This window comes from Podarcis gaigeae (genome assembly GCF_964106915.1).
Source record: "Podarcis gaigeae genome assembly, chromosome: 8".
NCBI lineage: Eukaryota > Metazoa > Chordata > Lepidosauria > Squamata > Lacertidae > Podarcis > Podarcis gaigeae.
In genome coordinates this window covers 88,634,922-88,653,038 of record NC_139684.1, presented here as the reverse complement: position 1 = coordinate 88,653,038, position 18,117 = coordinate 88,634,922, and the positions used below count along the sequence as shown (strand labels likewise).

The 18,117-nt window shown below is 49.2% G+C and overlaps 1 protein-coding gene across 2 annotated transcripts; it reads right to left on the bottom strand.

The window, feature by feature from the left end:
• Nucleotides 1-8,880: 8,880 nt before the first annotated feature.
• On the bottom strand, nt 8,881-17,992 carry MED29 (mediator complex subunit 29; the record flags this gene model as incomplete). 2 transcript variants are annotated; one of them, XM_083754370.1, is made up of 4 exons in its annotated part: nt 8,881-10,665; nt 12,432-12,516; nt 12,611-12,669; nt 17,735-17,992. In XM_083754370.1, the coding sequence occupies 4 exons, from the start codon at nt 17,990-17,992 to the stop codon at nt 10,438-10,440; spliced, it is 630 nt and encodes a 209-aa protein (XP_083610496.1). In that variant the 3' UTR covers nt 8,881-10,437. The 2 variants fall into 2 exon arrangements, with proteins under 2 accessions (XP_083610496.1, XP_083610497.1); XM_083754371.1 differs by lacking the exon at nt 17,735-17,992 and adding an exon at nt 15,012-15,295.
• Nucleotides 17,993-18,117: the final 125 nt, after the last annotated feature.

The window sequence follows — 18,117 nt, the reverse complement described above, 5'->3', positions numbered from 1 at the left end:
AGGCAGCTGTGTCTTTTTTTATATATATATAAATATTTATTAAGAATTTTTATAAGAAAAAAGCATAAATAACAAACAACATTGCTTGTGTCATACACAAAATTTCATAACTCGTTTGGACTTCCTCACATCTCCCGCTCCCACTTACATTGTTAAAAAAATTTTTTCAAGCAAATTATCATCTTGTTTACAATCTTATATCCACTCATTTAAATATAATCTGATAGTTCTCCCAAAGGATTTGTCTTTTCCTTTATCTCGCTTATCGTCTAGTTTCAATCTAGTTTAGTGGTGGCCAATTATTTATGATCAAGCATCCTTCTTAACATTCAATCAAATTACAATATTTTTGTAAATAAGTTTTAAATTTCTTCCAGTCTTCTTCCATCCTTTCTTCTCCCAGGTCTCGGATTCTGCCGGTCATCTCCGCCAGTTGCATATAGTCTATCAGCTGCATCTGCCATTCTTCCAGTGTGGGTAGATCTTGAGTCTTCCAATTTTTGGCAATGAGTATCCTTGCTGCTGTTGTTGCATACTAGAGGCAGCTGTGTCTACTCACTAGTAACTCTGCATATGGGGCAAGCTTCTCCCCCATGGGTGATCTGCATGTTAGCCAGATGGAGCCTTTGGCACGGGTTCCGGTAAGTGCAGAGAGCGCTGCCCGTGGCATGGAAAGGGCACTAGGTTCTTTCTTTTTTGTATTTCCTGATTAAGAAAACCACACCGACTAATATGATCTGATTGCACGATGCGTCAGCGTGGGAAGCCTGGGCCGAAATCACGTTCTCAAGGTGAACCCGGTGCCCCCGTTATGTAAGCGCCGCAGACAAAGACGGCGGCAATTAGCAGTTTAATAACATGCCATTAGCAATAATAATCCTCACATAATCTAGAGAGGGCTGTTTTCCAGAACCGGAGAGGCAGCTTTTGCCGTCGTGTCTACATGGGTGCGAGTTTCCCGCGGTGGTTAATTTAGACATCCTTTAAGTAACAAAATACAAATCGTTTCCAAATGTGTGGGCCTCCCGCCTGACGTTTTGCCGGCTCCCCTCGTCCTGGAAGGACCTAGTGCTGGCTGTGGACATGCTCAGAGGCACTCTTGCTGTGTGCCTTTACGGCACCCGATGGCTAAAGGAAGCCTGGCGATTCAGTGGCGTGCTGCGAACTCATACCTGAATCTGTAGTCAGGAAAGGGAAGTGATAATGCAGTGTCGGGCATGAGAGTCGGGGCTTCGCGTTTGGTTGCTGTTTTCGGAAAGGCCTCTGTGGTTTGACATAAGCGGAAAAGGGGTCAGGAGGAATCCTGGATGCTTCTCACAGCTCAGAAGACAGAGCGATGCCATTGCAAATGCAGCACAACGGGAAACAGCCCGAAATCTCACACTGTGTGCTTGGCACTGCTCATCCCGGGGCAAAGCTGTAACAGTGACAATTGCGCCCCATTTGAGATTTTGACAGGGACCTGAAACCCCAGACACTTCCTACGTATGATTTAGAATTCCTTTGTTCCAGTTACAGATAGGTAGCCGTGTTGGTCTGCCATAGTCAAAACAAAAAAATTCCTTCCAGTAGCACCTTAAAGACCAACTAAGTCAGTTCTTGGTATGAGCTTTCGTGTGCATGCACACTTCTTCAGATACACAGTGTATCTGAAGAAGTGTGCATGCACACGAAAGCTCATACCAAGAACTGACTTAGTTGGTCTTTAAGGTGCTACTGGAAGGAATTTTTTTGTTTAGAATTCCTTTATTACACATACAAAACTGGGGCCATCGTTTTCAAGACAAGCCACCTTTGCACCGTGAGTCTGGCAAATCTGGAACCGGACTTGATAATCAAATAACGATATATTCTTTAGTTGGACTTTGTTGTTTTAACGTGCAAATGTGCTTATTCTGCCTGCCTGTTTTATGGTTTCGGTTTTTGTCTCTTAATTTTAATCTGTTGCTGTAACTCTCCTTTTTTATGCACACCATGAAACGAAAATTTTAAAATCCCTACAAAAATGTAAGAGAGACAGAATGGTTTAAATTAGGGGAGCTCACCCCGTCGCGGGGATTCAAACCGCCAACCTTCTGATCAGCAAGTTCTAGGCTCTGTGGTATAACCCACAGAGCCACCTGCTTCCCATTCCTGGACAGTTGGAGGGCTGGATTTAGAAGGCGACTGGGCCGCATCCGGCCCCCGGGCCGTAGGTTGCCTACCCCTGGTCTAATATCTATGAATCTAAGATGAACTCTGTTGGTTCAGAGCAAATCTGCAGCCTGAGACAGGCTGACCTGGAAGGCAAAGGCCCCATTTATATACCCTCCAACATTTCTCTGATGAAAATGGGGATGTCCTGTGTTTATTATTATTATTATTATTATTATTATTATTATTATTACCCCACCCATCTGACTAGGTCGCCCCAGTCACTCTGGATGGCTTCCAACAGATATAAAAACATAATAAAAATGAAACATGTGTTATAAGAATTTAAGATCACAAATATATAAATTAAATATTCATAAATTTACAAGGCAAACACATACACAGAAGTATGTAAACCATGTGTCTGAAATAGTATGGAAGAACAATCCTGAAACCATTTCGACTCTCCCAAATTGACCTCAAATGTTTCTCTGCAAGGAGGAAGGTATTTGTAGGACATCCAATGAGCATTGGAACACAGTTGTTTTTTAATATTGTATTTTAATTCCCCCCCCCCCCCAAGATCTGGTGATGAAAAGCGGTATATAAATTTAATAAGTAAATAAAGAAATGGCCACCAACCGGGATGGCTTTTAAATTGTTGTTGTTGAGTTGCTTAGTCGTGTCCGCCTCTTCGTGACCCCCTGGACCAGAGCACGCCAGGCCCTCCTGTCTTCCACTGCCTCCCGCAGTTTGGTCAGACTCAGGCTGGTAGCTTTGAGAACACTGTCCCACCATCTCGTCCTCTGTCGTCCCCTTCTCCTTGTGCCCTCCATCTTTCCCAACATCAGGGTCTTTTCCAGGGAGTCTTCTCTTCTCAGGAGGTGGCCAAAGTCTTGGAGCCTCAGCTTCAGGATCTGTCCTTCCAGTGAGCACTCAGGGCTGATTTTCTTCAGAATGGAGAGGTTTGATCTTCTTGCAGTCCATGGGACTCTCAAGAGTCTCCTCCAGCACCAGAATTCAAAAGCATCCATTCTTTGGCGATGGTCCAGCTCTCACTTCCATACATCACTACTGGGAAAACCATGGCTTTAACTATACGGACCTTTGTTGGCAAGGGCTTTTAAATAGGATTAGACAAATTAACGGAGGATGAAAGCGCTATTAATGGCCGCTAACCGTGATCTCACTGGATTGTAAGCGATAGAAAAAAATATCTCTTTGCAAACTTAAAAGTGATTTCTCTCCAGGCTTCGCACTGTGAGAGCTTGTCCCCAGACTAAATAACTGGAAGAAATAAACACACAGCCTGCACTACAGAATGGGAGCTCAGCCTTGCAGAAAACTGATTTATGAGCCGCTTTTCTGGGAATTGCATACCCGAAAAGGAGTGTGTGTTATTGACGCTCAAAATAAACCAAAGAAATTGTATTATTCCAAGTGCTTCCAGCTCCAGGTTCTCTGCTGGTGATGGGAGGAGTGTAAAGGAGGCTTATGTGTGAGGAAAAGGAGAATCTCCTCCCAACCTCTCACAAGATGCAAAGGAAGATCATTGAGAAAGACACACAAAGTCACACACACACACACACACACACACACACACACACACACAGGAGAAACACAGCCAGCTCAGCACTGCCCCCTTCAGGTCAAGAGGGTACTGCAGCCTGTTTCTGGGTCAACCTGGACGGTGTGCCAGGTTCACTTCCCAGAATCCTTCGGGGCGATCAAGCCTCTTTTATTTCCCAGAATCCTTCAGGACTTGCTCAGTCAGAGAATAGGACTGAACTTTGCACGGGATACAAAAGGAATGCGTGGCCTCTTTCTCCTGTTAATCATAAACCAGACAATATTCGTACACGTGGAGACTATTAAGGTCCCGGTGATGGATATCAACAAGATAAGCCGATGCTGAACAAACCGTACGCTTTGAACGTAAAACTTGTACGTGCAGCACAACACAAGTGTGCATCGCACAAGGGCGTTGCTGTATTTGCACGGGGCTCACTTACAAAAAGTATCACTGCACGTAAGACGCAGACCCTCCAAGTGTCCCTGTTTTCCAGGGACAGTCCTGGATTCACAGAAAAACCACCCTGGTTTCTGATTTGATCCTGGAACCTGCTTTTCCTTAGGGCATTCCTATTGTCATCGGAGAAATGTTGGAGGGTATGGAGTTATACGACTCTGCGAGCCGAGGAAATAAGTAACTATACGACCTTTAGAAGACATCTGAAGGCAACCCTGTAGAGGGAAGGTGTTTAAAAAAAAAAAAAACGTTTAATGTTTGATTATCTGTTTTATATACAGTGGTGCCTCGGGTTAAGTACTTAATTCGTTCCGGAGGTCCGTTCTTAACCTGAAACTGTTCTTAACCTGAAGCACTACTTTAGCTAATGGGGCCTCCTGCTGCCACCGCACGATTTCTGTTCTCATCCTGAAGCAAAGTTCTTAACCGGAGGTACTATTTCTGGGTTAGCGGAGTCTGTAACCGGAAGCGTATGTAACCTGAAGCGTATGTAACCCGAGGTACCACTGTACTACAAAAGCCATCCTGGTTTCTGAATTGATTCCGGAATATCCTGCTTTTCCTTTGTCCTCCCCTGCATGTCTCAGAGAACCAGTGTTTTTTTAAAAAAATAAATAATGTTTAGGGGTACTGATGTAAACAAAATCTCCTTTTCCCTTATGGGGTATCCAAGAGCCCCTATAAAGTCATTAAGTGGGTTCCCTATCAGTAATGGGTTCCCTATCAGTAGGAGCACCCTATTGGTGCTGGAGGAGACTCTTGAGAGTCCCACGGACTGCAAGATCAAACCTCTCCATTCTGAAGGAAATCAGCTCTGAGTGCTCACTGTATGTATCCCAAGGTACCACTGTATGCTGAAAGCTACCCAGAGTAGCGGACACAGGTGGCACTGCGGGTTAAACCATAGAGCCTAGGACTTGCCAATCTTCTGATTGGCGGTTCGAATCCCCACAACGGGGTGAGCTCCTGTTGCTCGATCCCTGCTCCTGCCAACCTAGCAGTTCGAAAGCACGTCAAAGTGCAAGTAGATAAATAGGTAGAGCTGCAGCGGGAAGGTAAACGGCATTTCCGTGCGCTGCTCTGGTTCGCCAGAAGCGGCTTAGTCATGCTGGCCACATGACCCAGAAGCTGTACGCCGGCTCCCTCGGCCAGTAAAGCGAGATGAGCACCGCAACCCCAGAGTTGGCCACGACTGGACCTAATGGTCAGGGGTCCCTTTACCTTCACTTATTATTAGCAGGTTGTTAAGGTCCTCCGTGGAGCATACCAGAAAGGTCCTGTAGGTATGAGGGTCCTAGGCCGTATAGGGCTTTAAAAGCCCTCCTGAACAGCTGCCTTTTTAACGACAATGGTGGATCCCAAACAGCCCCAGAGTGGACTGACAGCAGGCTTTAATCTAGGCAGGCCCCTTTGCCCCCGTGCCAACTTGGCCGGCGATCTCGGAAGCAGCGTTTGGCACCGTTTCGGGAACGAGCCGTCGGAAAGCCCAAACCAGGCTCTTTTCCCAGCTTGCTGACACAGCTCTGGCCCTGTGGCTTGGCAGGAGGTGCCTTTTTCCAATAGCTCACAGGCGCTTTTGGCTCGCGGGCCCAACGAGCTCGAAAAGGGGAGGCCAGGAAGCAGCCTGAAGAGGTGCAGCCGAGCCGTTTGGGGACAGGCTGTTCCCTTGCGGTTTCCTCTGCAACCCGCGGCCAGAGACGGGTGTTGGTGGTGCAGAAGGGTGTGAGGTGGGTGGAGGAATGAGACATCACTGCAACCAGGGGGAAGGACCCAGGAGACGGCTGGCAGGCTGGACAATTTTGTCTCTTAGCAGCAAGAGGCTTTCCTTCTTGAAATATATATATATATATATAGAGAGAGAGAGAGAGAGAGAGAGAAAGGATCATCGAGTTGTGATGCAACAGCTGCTTTTCCGGCCATAGCTCCTGGGACTGAACGTCCCCTTCTTGCTCTGCCTGCCTGCCTGGAAAAAAACTATTGCAAAACCTTCCTCCTGGGGAACTGGAAGATGGACTGGGTGGGGCAGTGAGAGCAGAGAACAGCAGAAAAGACTCCTGGAAGCTCAGCATCCTCGTTTTTCCACCAAGCAGTTGGTCCCTTACCTTTCCCGCCCCGACCTGGCCACAGTGATCCATGCGACGGTCACCTCCAGGCTTGACTACTGTAATTTGCTCTACGTGGGGCTGCCCTTGAAGCTGTCCCAGAAACTCCACCGGGTGCAGAATGCCGTGGCGAGGCTCCTTACAGGGTCCTCGCCACGGGATCTCATTCACTCAGTGCTTTTCCAGCTGCACTGGCTCCCGGTGGAGCACAGGGTCAGGTTCAAGGTGCTGGTTTTGACCTTTAAAGCCCTTCATGGCCTAGGACCCTCGTACCTACGGGACCTCCTCTCCTGGTATGCCCCATGGAGGATCTTACGGCCTGCAAATAATAACACCTTGGAGATCCCTAAGGAAGCCAGATTAGCCTCAACCAGAGCCAGGGCCTTTTCAACACTGGCTCCGGCCTGATGGAACGCTCTGTCTCATGAGACCAGGGCCCTGCAGGATCTGATTTCTTTCTGCAGGGCCTGTAAGACAGAGTTGTTCCGCCTGGCCTTTGGCTTGGAATCAATTTGATTCCCTCCCCCTCTTTCCTTTTTCCTTTCTCTCCTCTGATGGAACTCCTGGTTGGGGACTTCCCTGGCTTTTTTCTGGCCCACGTAGGACCAGTCTGGAAAGTTAGCCTTGGTGAAGACCTGACGTTTTCATCCCCAAAAAAGGTTTTGATTTGAGTTTCTACTGAAATGAGGCTGTATTTTAATGTTGTATTTTAATCTTGTTTTTAAGTTGCATTTCAATCAATTTGTTTTTATATAGGGTGTTAGCCGCCCTGAGCCCAGTCTTGGCTGGGGAGGGCGGGGTATAAATAAAATTTATTATTATTCTTCTCCCCATGGCCAAATACCACTAAGAACTTACAAGTTCGGATAGACTGCCTCTGGACCTGGAGGTTCCATGAGAACCTAAAGAAGCTGAGGTTTGGGAACAGAAATGTGGACCTTGATGTGTAATAAGGGATGTGGAGCTTGGAATTCCCCTTCCCACCTCTCCCCCTGGTCAAATACCTCAAAGAACAGTCACAGGCAAACTCGGCCCTCCAGATGGTTTGGGACTACAACTCCCATCATCCCTGGCTAACAGGACCAGTGGTCAGGGATGATGGGAATTGTAGTCTCAAAAAAAACCATTTGGAGGGCCGAGTTTGCCTATGCCTGTCAAAGAACCTACAAGTTCAGATAGACTGCCTCTGGACCTGGAGGTTCCATAAGGACATAAGAGCCTTCTGGTTCAGGCCTGTGGCCCACCAAGTCCTGCATCCTGCATTCTCACAGTGGCCAAGCGCCCCTAAGAACCTCCGGATGTAGATAGACTGCCTCAGGACCTGGAGGTTCCATAAGAGGAGTCTTGCTGCCAGATTACCCTATTTTTCGCCCTATAGGACGCACCGTCCCATAAGGCGCACCTAGTTTTTTGGGGGGGAAATAAAGGGGGGGAAATTATTTCCCCCCCAGGCGCGGGGCTGGGGAGGCCCGAACTTCCCCCGACCCCAGCCCCCAAACAGGCAGCTCTCTGCAAGCCGTGGGAGCCCAGCGCTGGCTCCCGCTGCTTGCGGAGAGGTCCGCGAAGCCTGGAAAGCGAGAGGGGTCGGTGCGCACCGACCCCTCTCGCTCTCCAGGCTTCAGCGAAAGCCTGCATTCGCCCCATAGGACGCACACACATTTCCCCTTCATTTTTGGAGGGGAAAAAGTGTGTCCTATAGGGCGAAAAATACAGTAGGTCAGTGACCCAACTAAGGCCAGTGACCATGGCCATCTAAGGCCAGTGACCCATCTAAGGCCAGTGACCACGGCCAACTGGCTGGCCCACAAGCAGGATTCGAACACAAGAGCCCTCTCCCCATTCTGCAGCTTCCAGCACCTGGCACTCAGATCCATTGCTGCCTCGGGCTGCGTAGACAGAGCACAGCTATTGTGGTTCGCAGCCATTGATAGACTTGACTCAGGTAGGCAGCCGTGTTCGTCTGATGCAGTCGAAATATATTTTTAAAATGTCCAATAGCACCTTAGAGATCAAATAAGTTTGTTCTGGGTATAAGCTTTTGTGTGCATGAACACTTCTTCAGACACGAATAAAATTTTTTATTGATAGACTGAGTTAGTTGAGGTTTGGGAACAGAAATAGGACAGGGATGTGGGGCTTGAAATTCCCCTTCCCACCTCTCCCTCTCATTTTACTGCTTCAGAACATTGGCCAGACCAGCTAAATGGAACCTCCTTGGACTGCAGCAGTCTACCAGATGGAAGCCCATCACTGTCATTTGCTGCTTGTGAACTTCAGTGGTGGGTGAGTGTATCCCAGCCATTCGCTGCTGGAAACGTTAACACACAGAGATAAATGCAGTTTGGTTTCATCCCATGAGGGCACCTACCTCCGAAGTCAAATGGCTGTGTTAGCATCACTGAGGCTGAGAGGCGGTGATTGTCCCAGGGTCACAGCCACTGAGCTTCATGACCGAGTGGAGATTTGAACCCTGGTCTCCCAGGTCCTAGCCCAATGCTCTAACCACTATGCCACGCTGGTTCTCATCGAAAAACTGGCTCTCAGCCTTGCTGAGCAATGCCCAGAGTTCCACGGGTTCCCCTGCTCTGATCTAAACGAAAGCAACCGAGCTGGGAATTTAGTGAAGCAAAATGAACACTTTATTATTATTATGAACAAAATGGATTGGGGAAATAAATCACAAAGGAATCCTTTGCTGCTGTACAAAGTAACAGAACTGCCTTGCCTTGGTCACCAAGACTGGCAGTGTGGAAGAGAACGAAGCTCTTCGAAAAGGTTAATGGGTTGGATCCGGACCTAGTTTTACTTAGAGTAGGCCCACCGAAATCAATGGAATGTAAGCTGGTCCTGGCAAGCTTACTCCTTTTCTGCCAGTGGGTCTGCAAAGCAGGACAGCTAGCACAGAAGAGTGAACTCATTAGGAAGTCCCACTGAAACCAGCAGGAATTACGCCCAGGTAAACCTGTGAAGGACTGCAGCCTGAAGTCTGGACCCAACTCCTTTTTTTTTTATCTTGATAATCATAAAAGGACACACACTAGAAAACTAAAGACAGAAACTGAGAAAGTCTTCCACAACAGGGGACAGGCCAGGTCTTCTCTGCGGTGGTAAAATCTCCTTTTTCCACGAAAACAGGGAGCAAAACCAACGAGAAATGGAAAAGGACACGCTCCCCCAGGGCAGAAAAAAATAAAATGGTGAGCAGAGAGAATGCAGCGATGAAAACCAGACAAGATTGCAGTCCCTCCCGGATTCATGTGTGAAGAGACATGCTTGCAGGGTCTCTTCTCCTGCGAGAAATAACTTAATCCTGCCAGGGGCACCCAATTTATGGACAGCAGGGTAGAGACAGGTTGAACTAAGACTACTGGGTCAGATTTCTCCTTTTGTATTCGTTAGGAAAGGAAAATCCACAGGCGGGAGTTCTGCACAGGGTTTCAGGAAATCTCCTTTGCAGAATTATGCATTTGATCAATCTACAAACTTACACACACATTAGCACAGGCCCATCTTCCAGAAAAAAAAGTCAAGGTGTGAGATTTAAAGGAGGAAATCAAAAGGGAACCGCAGATCCTTTCCGGGAGGGAGGTTTCTTTGTGGAGAGGACACCGCAATGGCAGGCGGAAAGGTTTGGCTAAGGAACCTGCAGAACTGTGGGGGGGTTAGGCTTGCAGATTTGCTCCTTATGGGTGGTCCTCAAGCATCTCTCTCCCGAAAGAAAGAAAGAAAGAGCAAAAATATTGACTGGCCAGCTCCAAAAAAAGACCCGCAGATTCCGAGGCCCCGCAGATCAGGAGAATTTTAATTTGTCGTACTTCCACAGCATCCTTTTCCGACAAGAGAACTGTCTGTAAGCGAAAAGGTTTCTGTGCATCTGAGCTGAGCGCCGGGCGTTTCGGTTAGAAGTTGTGGAAGATGTGAAACCAATGCGGACCCAGATGGAGACAGGTTCTGTCGGGAACCTGAACAGCACATAGGACTCACCGTGAAGACCTGGGCAGACTGGGAGGACTTTGCAAAGGAAGGAAGGAAGCAGAAGAGGTAGGACAAGGAGGCTCCCTGCTCCTTGTCTGTCTGTGTTGACAGGACTGCCTCCTTCTGGTCATGCGGGGAACCGACTCTGACCCAGCGGTTCAAACCAAAACGTCCGGCAGGAACAGCTTGCAAGCGGCCCTAAAGGACGCCTTGGGAGGGGGCCTTTCCCGTGATCTTGTTGGAGCACTCCAGGAGGGCGTTGTGGATGTCTTTGGCGCAAGAGATCTGGGACTTAATCATGCTGAGGTACTGGGTGTAGGGCAGGCTCTCCGCCTGGACCGCGTCCGGCTTGGTGGCTGTTGGCACGAGGGTCGGGGAGTGCTTGGCGCTGTCAAAGCTCTGGGAGAGGCACTCGTAGGCCAGGCGCTGAGGAAGGGGGAGCGGATCGGAAGGAGAGAGAGAGAGTTAGGAACTTGGCCTCGCTGAATAGGGCTGGGTATTCCAGCATCCTTTCCCCCCGAAACTGTGACCCAAGAAATAAGGCAGAGCAAGGCGCTTCCCCTTGACAGTGGCGTAGCGTGGGTTGTCAGCACCCGGGGCAAGGCAAGTAATTTGTGCCCCCTAACCCGTGGATTTGCGCCCCCTAACCCCCAGATGTTGCGCCCGGTGCAGCTGGCCCCCCCTGCACCCCCCACGCTACGCCACTGCCCCTTGATGCTAGTCCCTGGCGCCTGCTACCCAGGGGTAGACTGCCTCTGTATATGGAGGACCCATTTAGTACTCAAGGATAATAGCAGCTGATCAGTCTCTCTGTCTAACCAGGGACCCGGGGGCTTCATTTAGACTGTGAGAAAAAGGTCTGGGGGAAAAGCTGGGCTTTTAAGTTTTCAAAAAATGGATAAGAGCATCACACTCCTGGGCAGCTATCTCAGATGGCGTCAAGTACCCCACAGGAATATCGGTGTGGCTGCAGGAGCAGGGAGACATTTCCCCGCTTATGGTGGGAATGCCCCCCCCCCCCGACATTTTGGAAGAAATATATACAGTCCATACCTCGGGTTACAGACACTTCAGGTTGCGTTTTTTCGGGTTACGGAGACGCCGAAACCCGGAAAGTATCGGAATGGGCTACTTCCGAGTTTTGGCAGTTGCACTTTGCGCAGAAGCACTGAATCGCAAGCCGCTCGTGCGCAGACACGGCACTGCGGGTTGCGAACGTGCCTCCCGCACGGATCACTTTCGCGACCCGAGTGTCCACTGTAAACACATTCCCCATTCAAGTCTCCCCACAACTTTCCCTTTTGAATCAGAGTTTTAGCGTTAGGAGGACCCCCAAATGCCATCTAGTCCAACTCCCTGGAATGCAATTAAATTTGCGGGGCAATCAAACAGCAGCTTTCCAACCTAATAAACTTCTTAACGTAGCTGCAACGAGTATCTCTTTGGCCCAGAAATGGAAAGCACTACAGGACTTAAAACCTTGTGTTGCGGTAAAAGAATATGTAGACTCTGGCTGCTGCGTTTCTAAGGGTATGGAGATCCCAGAACACTCTTACGTCACTTATGGGATTTTATTTCCTATGTGCCCAATGCAGATATGCAAAACTCTCCTGAGCCTTCATGACGTTTCTTGCTCCTGTTATTTTTGCTCGTTTTATCTGCTGTTTATTTGAAGAACGCAACCTCTGTACGGCTCCTCTGTTTTGTAACCTCAATTGTGGGGTTTATTTGCGCTTCTGAATTTACATCAGTAAAGAACTGCACAAAATAAATAAACCCAAGTCACAACCTGCAGCACCAAGCAGAGATGGATTCCGTCTCCCATCTCAGAGCCAAATCCAGACTTCTGGGCTGCAACACCAAAGCCAGATTTTTGCGCCACACTCCCAACCCTGCTGCTTCTTTGCCTGACAAAAGAGATCTGGAGGACTTGGAAAGCCTGCTCGCTATTTTCCGGCACTGGGGTTGCTCCTAATGACGACGCTGCCCAGCTGTGAATTTGGGATTTAATTTCTTACTGCCTGACCTTTGCTTTGTATGTGCCTGTTTATTTGTCTTTCAGTGCTCCCAAGCGAATGAACTTGCGGCGATGAATCTCACCAATTAATGATATGCCGTGCAAAAGAAAAAGGAGGGAGCGTTTCATAAGGTCTGATCCTGCTGCCAATATGGGACATTCTTGGGACACTCACCAGGCACAACTCCAGCTGGTCACACAAGGCGTAGAATTCCTCAAGGCTCTTGTCCACTCTCTGCACGGGGCCGTCGTTGCTTTTCCTAGAAGGAGAGGAAAGCCGATCTTTGATTTGCATTTAGGGAAGAGGGTGAGGGGAGGAAGAAGCAGGGCAAGGGGGTAGGGGCAAAAACTCACTGTCCACTGTCGATGTTGGTGTTCTGGATGAAATTCTGGGCAGCCACTTTCATCAAACTCTGCAAACGGAAGAGGCAGAGAGTACAGTATATCAGATTACAAATCGGGGGCGATAGACAGCTGTGGCAGGAAGAGGGCACATCTACCAAAGACCCACACGCACACCCCTCTGGAGCCTGGCCAGGTGTGCAAATATCATCGTACCATATGCTGGTGATTTCTTAAAATGATGCAAAGTTTCGGTTTCAGCATGAAGCAAACTAGCACGCTTTCGAGACCAAAGGCCTGATCTGGGCTTGAAAGGGCGGTATGCCTGGCAACTTCTCAGCGGCTCTGTGACGCTAGGAATCAAGATGGTTAGATAACCAAACCGCTAACTGGGAATTAAGGCTGTGGGCCTAGCCACCTGCTCAGTGGCTGTGACAGCAGCCTGAGAGGGTGTTTATTGGAAGAAAGAGTGGATATTTTGGCTGGACCCCCAACACCCAGCGTGGCCAATGGCATGGGTGGATGGGAGCAACATCTGGAGGGCCACAGGTTCTGAGCAGCAGCACTGGACTCCCGGGTAGGGTCTGACAAGAGCAGAACAGAGTGTGCTGACTTTATTATTATTATTATTATTATTATTATTATTATTATTATTATTATTATTATTATATCTGTATACTGCCCTTCATCCTTAGATCTCAGGGCAGTTCACAACATTAAAATACAATAGGACACCCATTAATCTGAACCTTTTATTGAGGGTGAAAGAGGAGAGTGCAAAATATGTTCTGAAGCTCAACATCAAAAAAATGAAGATCATGGCCACTGGGCCCATCACCTCCTGGCAAATAGAAGGGGAAGAAATGGAGGCAGTGAGAGATTTTACTTTCTTGGGCTCCATGATCACTGCAGATGGTGACAGCAGTCACGAAATTAAAGGACGCCTGCTCCTTGGGAGAAAGGTGATGACAAACCTAGACAGCATCTTAAGAAGCAGAGACATCACCTTGCCAACAAAGGTCCGTATAGTTAAAGCCATGGTTTTCCCAGTAGTGATGTATGGAAGTGAGAGCTGGACCATAAAGAAGGCTGATCGACGAAGAATTGATGCTTTTGAATTCTGGTGCTGGAGGAGACTCTTGAGAGTCCCATGGACTGCAAGAAGATCAAATCTCTCCATTCTGAAGGAATGCTCTGGTCCAGGGGGTCACAAAGAGTCGGACACCACTAAACGACTAAACAACTAAACAACAACAGGCTTCTGCTGATGCAGCCTAGAATTGCATTTCCTTTTTATCGCTGCTGCATCACAGTGTTGATTCATGCTAAGCGTGCAATCTACTAAGACCATACCCCTGCCCAATCCTTTTGGCTAGCCCTGCTGCCAAGCCAGTTGTCCCCAATCCTTTCATTTGGGCACCTGCTTATTCCTTTTGGATATCTTTTTATTATATGTATGTAACAACAGCAGCATGGATGCTACTAGCCCAGAGAGGAATGGCAAACCAAGCTGTTAGACTATGCTGAAATGGCAAAACTGACCGGAAAGCTCAGGGACCAAGAAGAGAAAAACTTCCAAGAAAGAATGAGAAAAGTTTCTAATTTATTTAGGAGACCACTGTAAGCAGATGAAAATGCGAGCAGGGTTTTAATCTCGCTCGTAATGTAACAAATACTATGGACAATATGGATAGATATAAAATAGAGATTACGAAATAATATGCAGTTGAAAATGTTGACACGAGGACCCATGGAGGGGATGGGGGAAGTCTCGAGATTGTACTCTGAATCTTCAGGTTACAGATGCTTCAGTTTACAGACTCTGCTAACCCAGAAATAGTAAGAACTTTGCTTCAGGATGAGAACAGAAATCGTGTGGCCCCATTAGCTAAAGTGGTGCTTCAGAACAGTTTCAGGTTAAGAACAGACCTCCGGAACGAATTAAGTTCTTAACCCGAGGTGCCACTGTAATCTCTTTATACGGATGTGTATTTGGTATGGTTATAAATTTGTATTTGTAAAACCAAATAAAAATGTTTTTTTTTTAAAAAAAGGAGATATTTTTATTATTACGCAGCTTCCTATTATGTTCCACAGAAACCGAGCCCCAGGGCACATTAAATTCTACCCCAAGGCCACAGCGAGTCAGAAATAGCCGGCTGGGAGCAAGCAGCGATTCCGAGAGCTGCGGTTTCGTTTCCAGGACCTCGCATGGTCAGGAAATGCGAGGGCAAGCTCAAAGGTATCAAAACAAAACACACACAAAACCACCAAATCCTGGAAACCTGCCTGCCGACGCCTCCGGGTCCAAGCCGAAGCCTGTTCCGTTTCTCGTTCTAGGGATATTGACACAGGGATAAAGGTGCCCTCACCCCACCCCTGGGGGCTCATCCTGCCACGCTGATTCATTTACCAGAAGCCTTGGACACGAGCCCTGGGGGCGGTGAAGCATCCATTCCCCACCACGGGACTCCTGGTTTTTTTGTTCCTCTGACTCTCTTCGCCCCCGCGCCACACAGACCAAAGGAGGGGAGGAAAAAAGTTGCCGCTTCAGCAATTCATATATTTGGGCCAAGGACTGACGCTTCATTCTTTCGGAAAGAGCCAAGAGTCGTTTCAAAATGCGGGGATAAAAATAAAAATAAAAAAGTCTGACTCGGCAAAGGGCTTTCCGGGAAAAACAAAGCAAAAAACGAAACCACACGTTTGCGAAACAGAAAGGGAAGGGAGCTTGCCTCAGTTCCCAAGAAGGGAGCGATGCCTAGGGGTTAGAGCTGCGGTTTCTCAAAGGTGGGCAGCTAGCTGATCTGCACCTTAGGTCAAGCGGTCTGGAAGAGAAGATGTAGGTAGTTGGCTTTGGAACTGGGGAGGGAGAACAGAAGGGCCTCGTTGGGCTATCAGCTCACAGGAGCTTCCGAAATGGCCACTGCATTTCACGCTGCCCTACCTGCCCCACATTTGAAGAACCAGTGTGGTGTGATGGACTCAGGAGAGGGCTCAAATCCCCCACTAAGCAATGAAGATGACCGGCAGTGACCTTGCGCCACTCAGTACCCCGATCAGGCTAGCCTAAGTTTCCACCAACGGTGTCTCCGAAAAATTTGACACATCACTTGGGAAGACAGGCAAACTAATACCAGTGTACAGTGGTACCTCGGGTTACAGACGCTTCAGGTTACAGACTCTGCTAACCCAGAAATAGTACCTCGGGTTAAGAACTTTGCTTCAGGATGAGAACAGAAATCGTGCTCTGGCAGTGCGGCAGCAGCAGCGGGAAGCCCCATTAGTTAAAGTGGTGCTTCAGGTTAAGAACAGTTTCAGGTTAAGTACAGACCTCCGGAACGAATTAAGTACTTAACCCGAGGTACCACTGTACTGGAAGAAGCAAAGATCACGAGTGTCGAAGCAATGATTCTTCAACATCAACTTCATTGGACTGATCGTGTTGTGCAGATGCCTGATGATCGTCTTCCAAAGGAACTACCGTATTTTTCGCTCTATAAGACGCACCAGACCACAAGACGCACCTAGTTTTTGGAGGAGGAAAAAAATATATATATTCTGAATCTCAGAAGCCAGAACAGCAAGAGGGATCACTGCGCAGTGAAAGCAGCAATCCCTCTTGCTGTTCTGGCTTCTGGGATAGCTGCGCAGCCTGCATTCGCTCCATAAGACGCACACACATTTCCCCTTACTTTTTAGGAGGGGAAAAGGGTGTCTTATGGAGAGAAAAATACGGTTCTCTATTCCGAACTTAAAAATGGAAAGCGTAATGCTGGTGGTCAACAAAAGATGTTTAAAGACTCTCTCAAGGCAAATCTAAAAAAATGTAGTGATGGGAAGTTTTGCTTCTGCACATGACTCTGGCAAACCGCTCTAAGCTGAAGCATTCCTTCCTCACCCTAGAATGTTCAGTTCACATTAAGTTCATGAAAACATTGTACCCTGACCTGTTCTTAATGCATGGTTGACCACACGTACGGATGAATGCTATATCAATCACTAGTAATAGTTTAATAAGGAGGTTTTCACGCTGTCCAATTCTGTGTTCCCAACCTTTAATCTATCGATGATTAATGCTTATAATGCAACCTTTGCATTGTATTTGTGTTAACCAATCAGCAACAAGCACATATGTGGCAATGCTGTAATATTCAATAAAAGGGACTCCCCGAGACGTGCTCAAGAGATGCCTCCCATATGACACTTGCCATTCGTCTGTCGTTTATTTCAACCCAACATCGTAGTATATACCGTATTTTTCACCCTATAAGACGCACTTTTCCCCCTCCAAAAATGAAGGGGAAATCTGGGTGCGTCCTATGGGGCGAATGCAGGCTTTCGCTGAAGCGTGGAGAGCGAGAGGGGTCAGTGCGCACCAACCCCTCTCGCTCTCCAGGCTTCTGGAAGACATCCGCAGCCTAGGCAGCCCTGCGAGAGTTCCCGCAGGGCTGTCTAGGCTGCGGATAGTAGCTTGCTTCCCGGAGCGCCAGGCGCACTGAAAGCAGAGCGCCTGGCGCTTCGGGAACACATCTGCAGCCTAGGCAGCCCTGCGGCAGTTCCCCACAGGGCTCCCCACACTGCGGATAGCAGCCGGCCGCCCGGCGGGCGGGGTGCCCTGAAGCAGAGCGCCCCTCGCACCGGACAGACATCCGCAGCATGGGGAGCCCTGCAGGAGTTCCCCGCAGGGCTCCCCACACTGTGGATAGCAGCCTGCCGCCCGGCGCGTGGGGCGCCCTGAAGCAGAGCGCCCCTCGCGCCGGGCAGACATCGGCCAGCCCCACAAGCTCGGGGGACAGCAGGGAGGCGCAGCGCCGCCATCCCGCTGTTCCTCGACCTGGTTCGGTTTCCCCGACCTGCTTTGGGGGGGGGAAATAAAGGAATTTTTCCCCCCTTTATTTCCCCCCAAAAAAACTAGGTGCGTCCTATGGGACTGAGCGTCCTATGGGACGAAAAATACGGTACACCGACAAAATAAAATAAATACAGTAAGAAACATGTTCCCGCTCTTAGGGACTAGAAACCCACCTAAGTAAACGGACTGAGCTTCAGCCCCGCCCACCCACTTTGCCCCGCCCCGGTCTCCACGGAAACGGCCCCGCAGCCCCGCCCCTTTCTCCTGGCCCCGCCCCTCACCTGCAGGCTCTCCTTGAGCTGCGGCAGCAGGAGGCGAAAGCGCTGCACGGGGTCGAAGTCCTGCGCCTGCGCGGGAGGCTGGAGCCCGCCGGGAGCCTGGCCGACCGTTAGAGAAGCCGCTCCGGCCGCGGCCTGCGCCGAGCCCGGGTGCCCGCCTGCCGCCGCCGCCGCGCCGCCGCCCGAGGGAGGCCCCACCTGCGCCTGCAGGAGCGTCAGCTGCGCCGGCTGCGCTTGAGGCGGCTGCTGAGGCGCCGCCATCTTGACTCCCCCTCAGCGTGGTTCCTCTCGACTACCTCTCCCGGCATGCAGCGCGGGGCGCAGGCGCGGGCGGGGAGGATCCCGGCATGCATTGCGCACGAGAGCTCTCCTGATTGGCGGCGGCG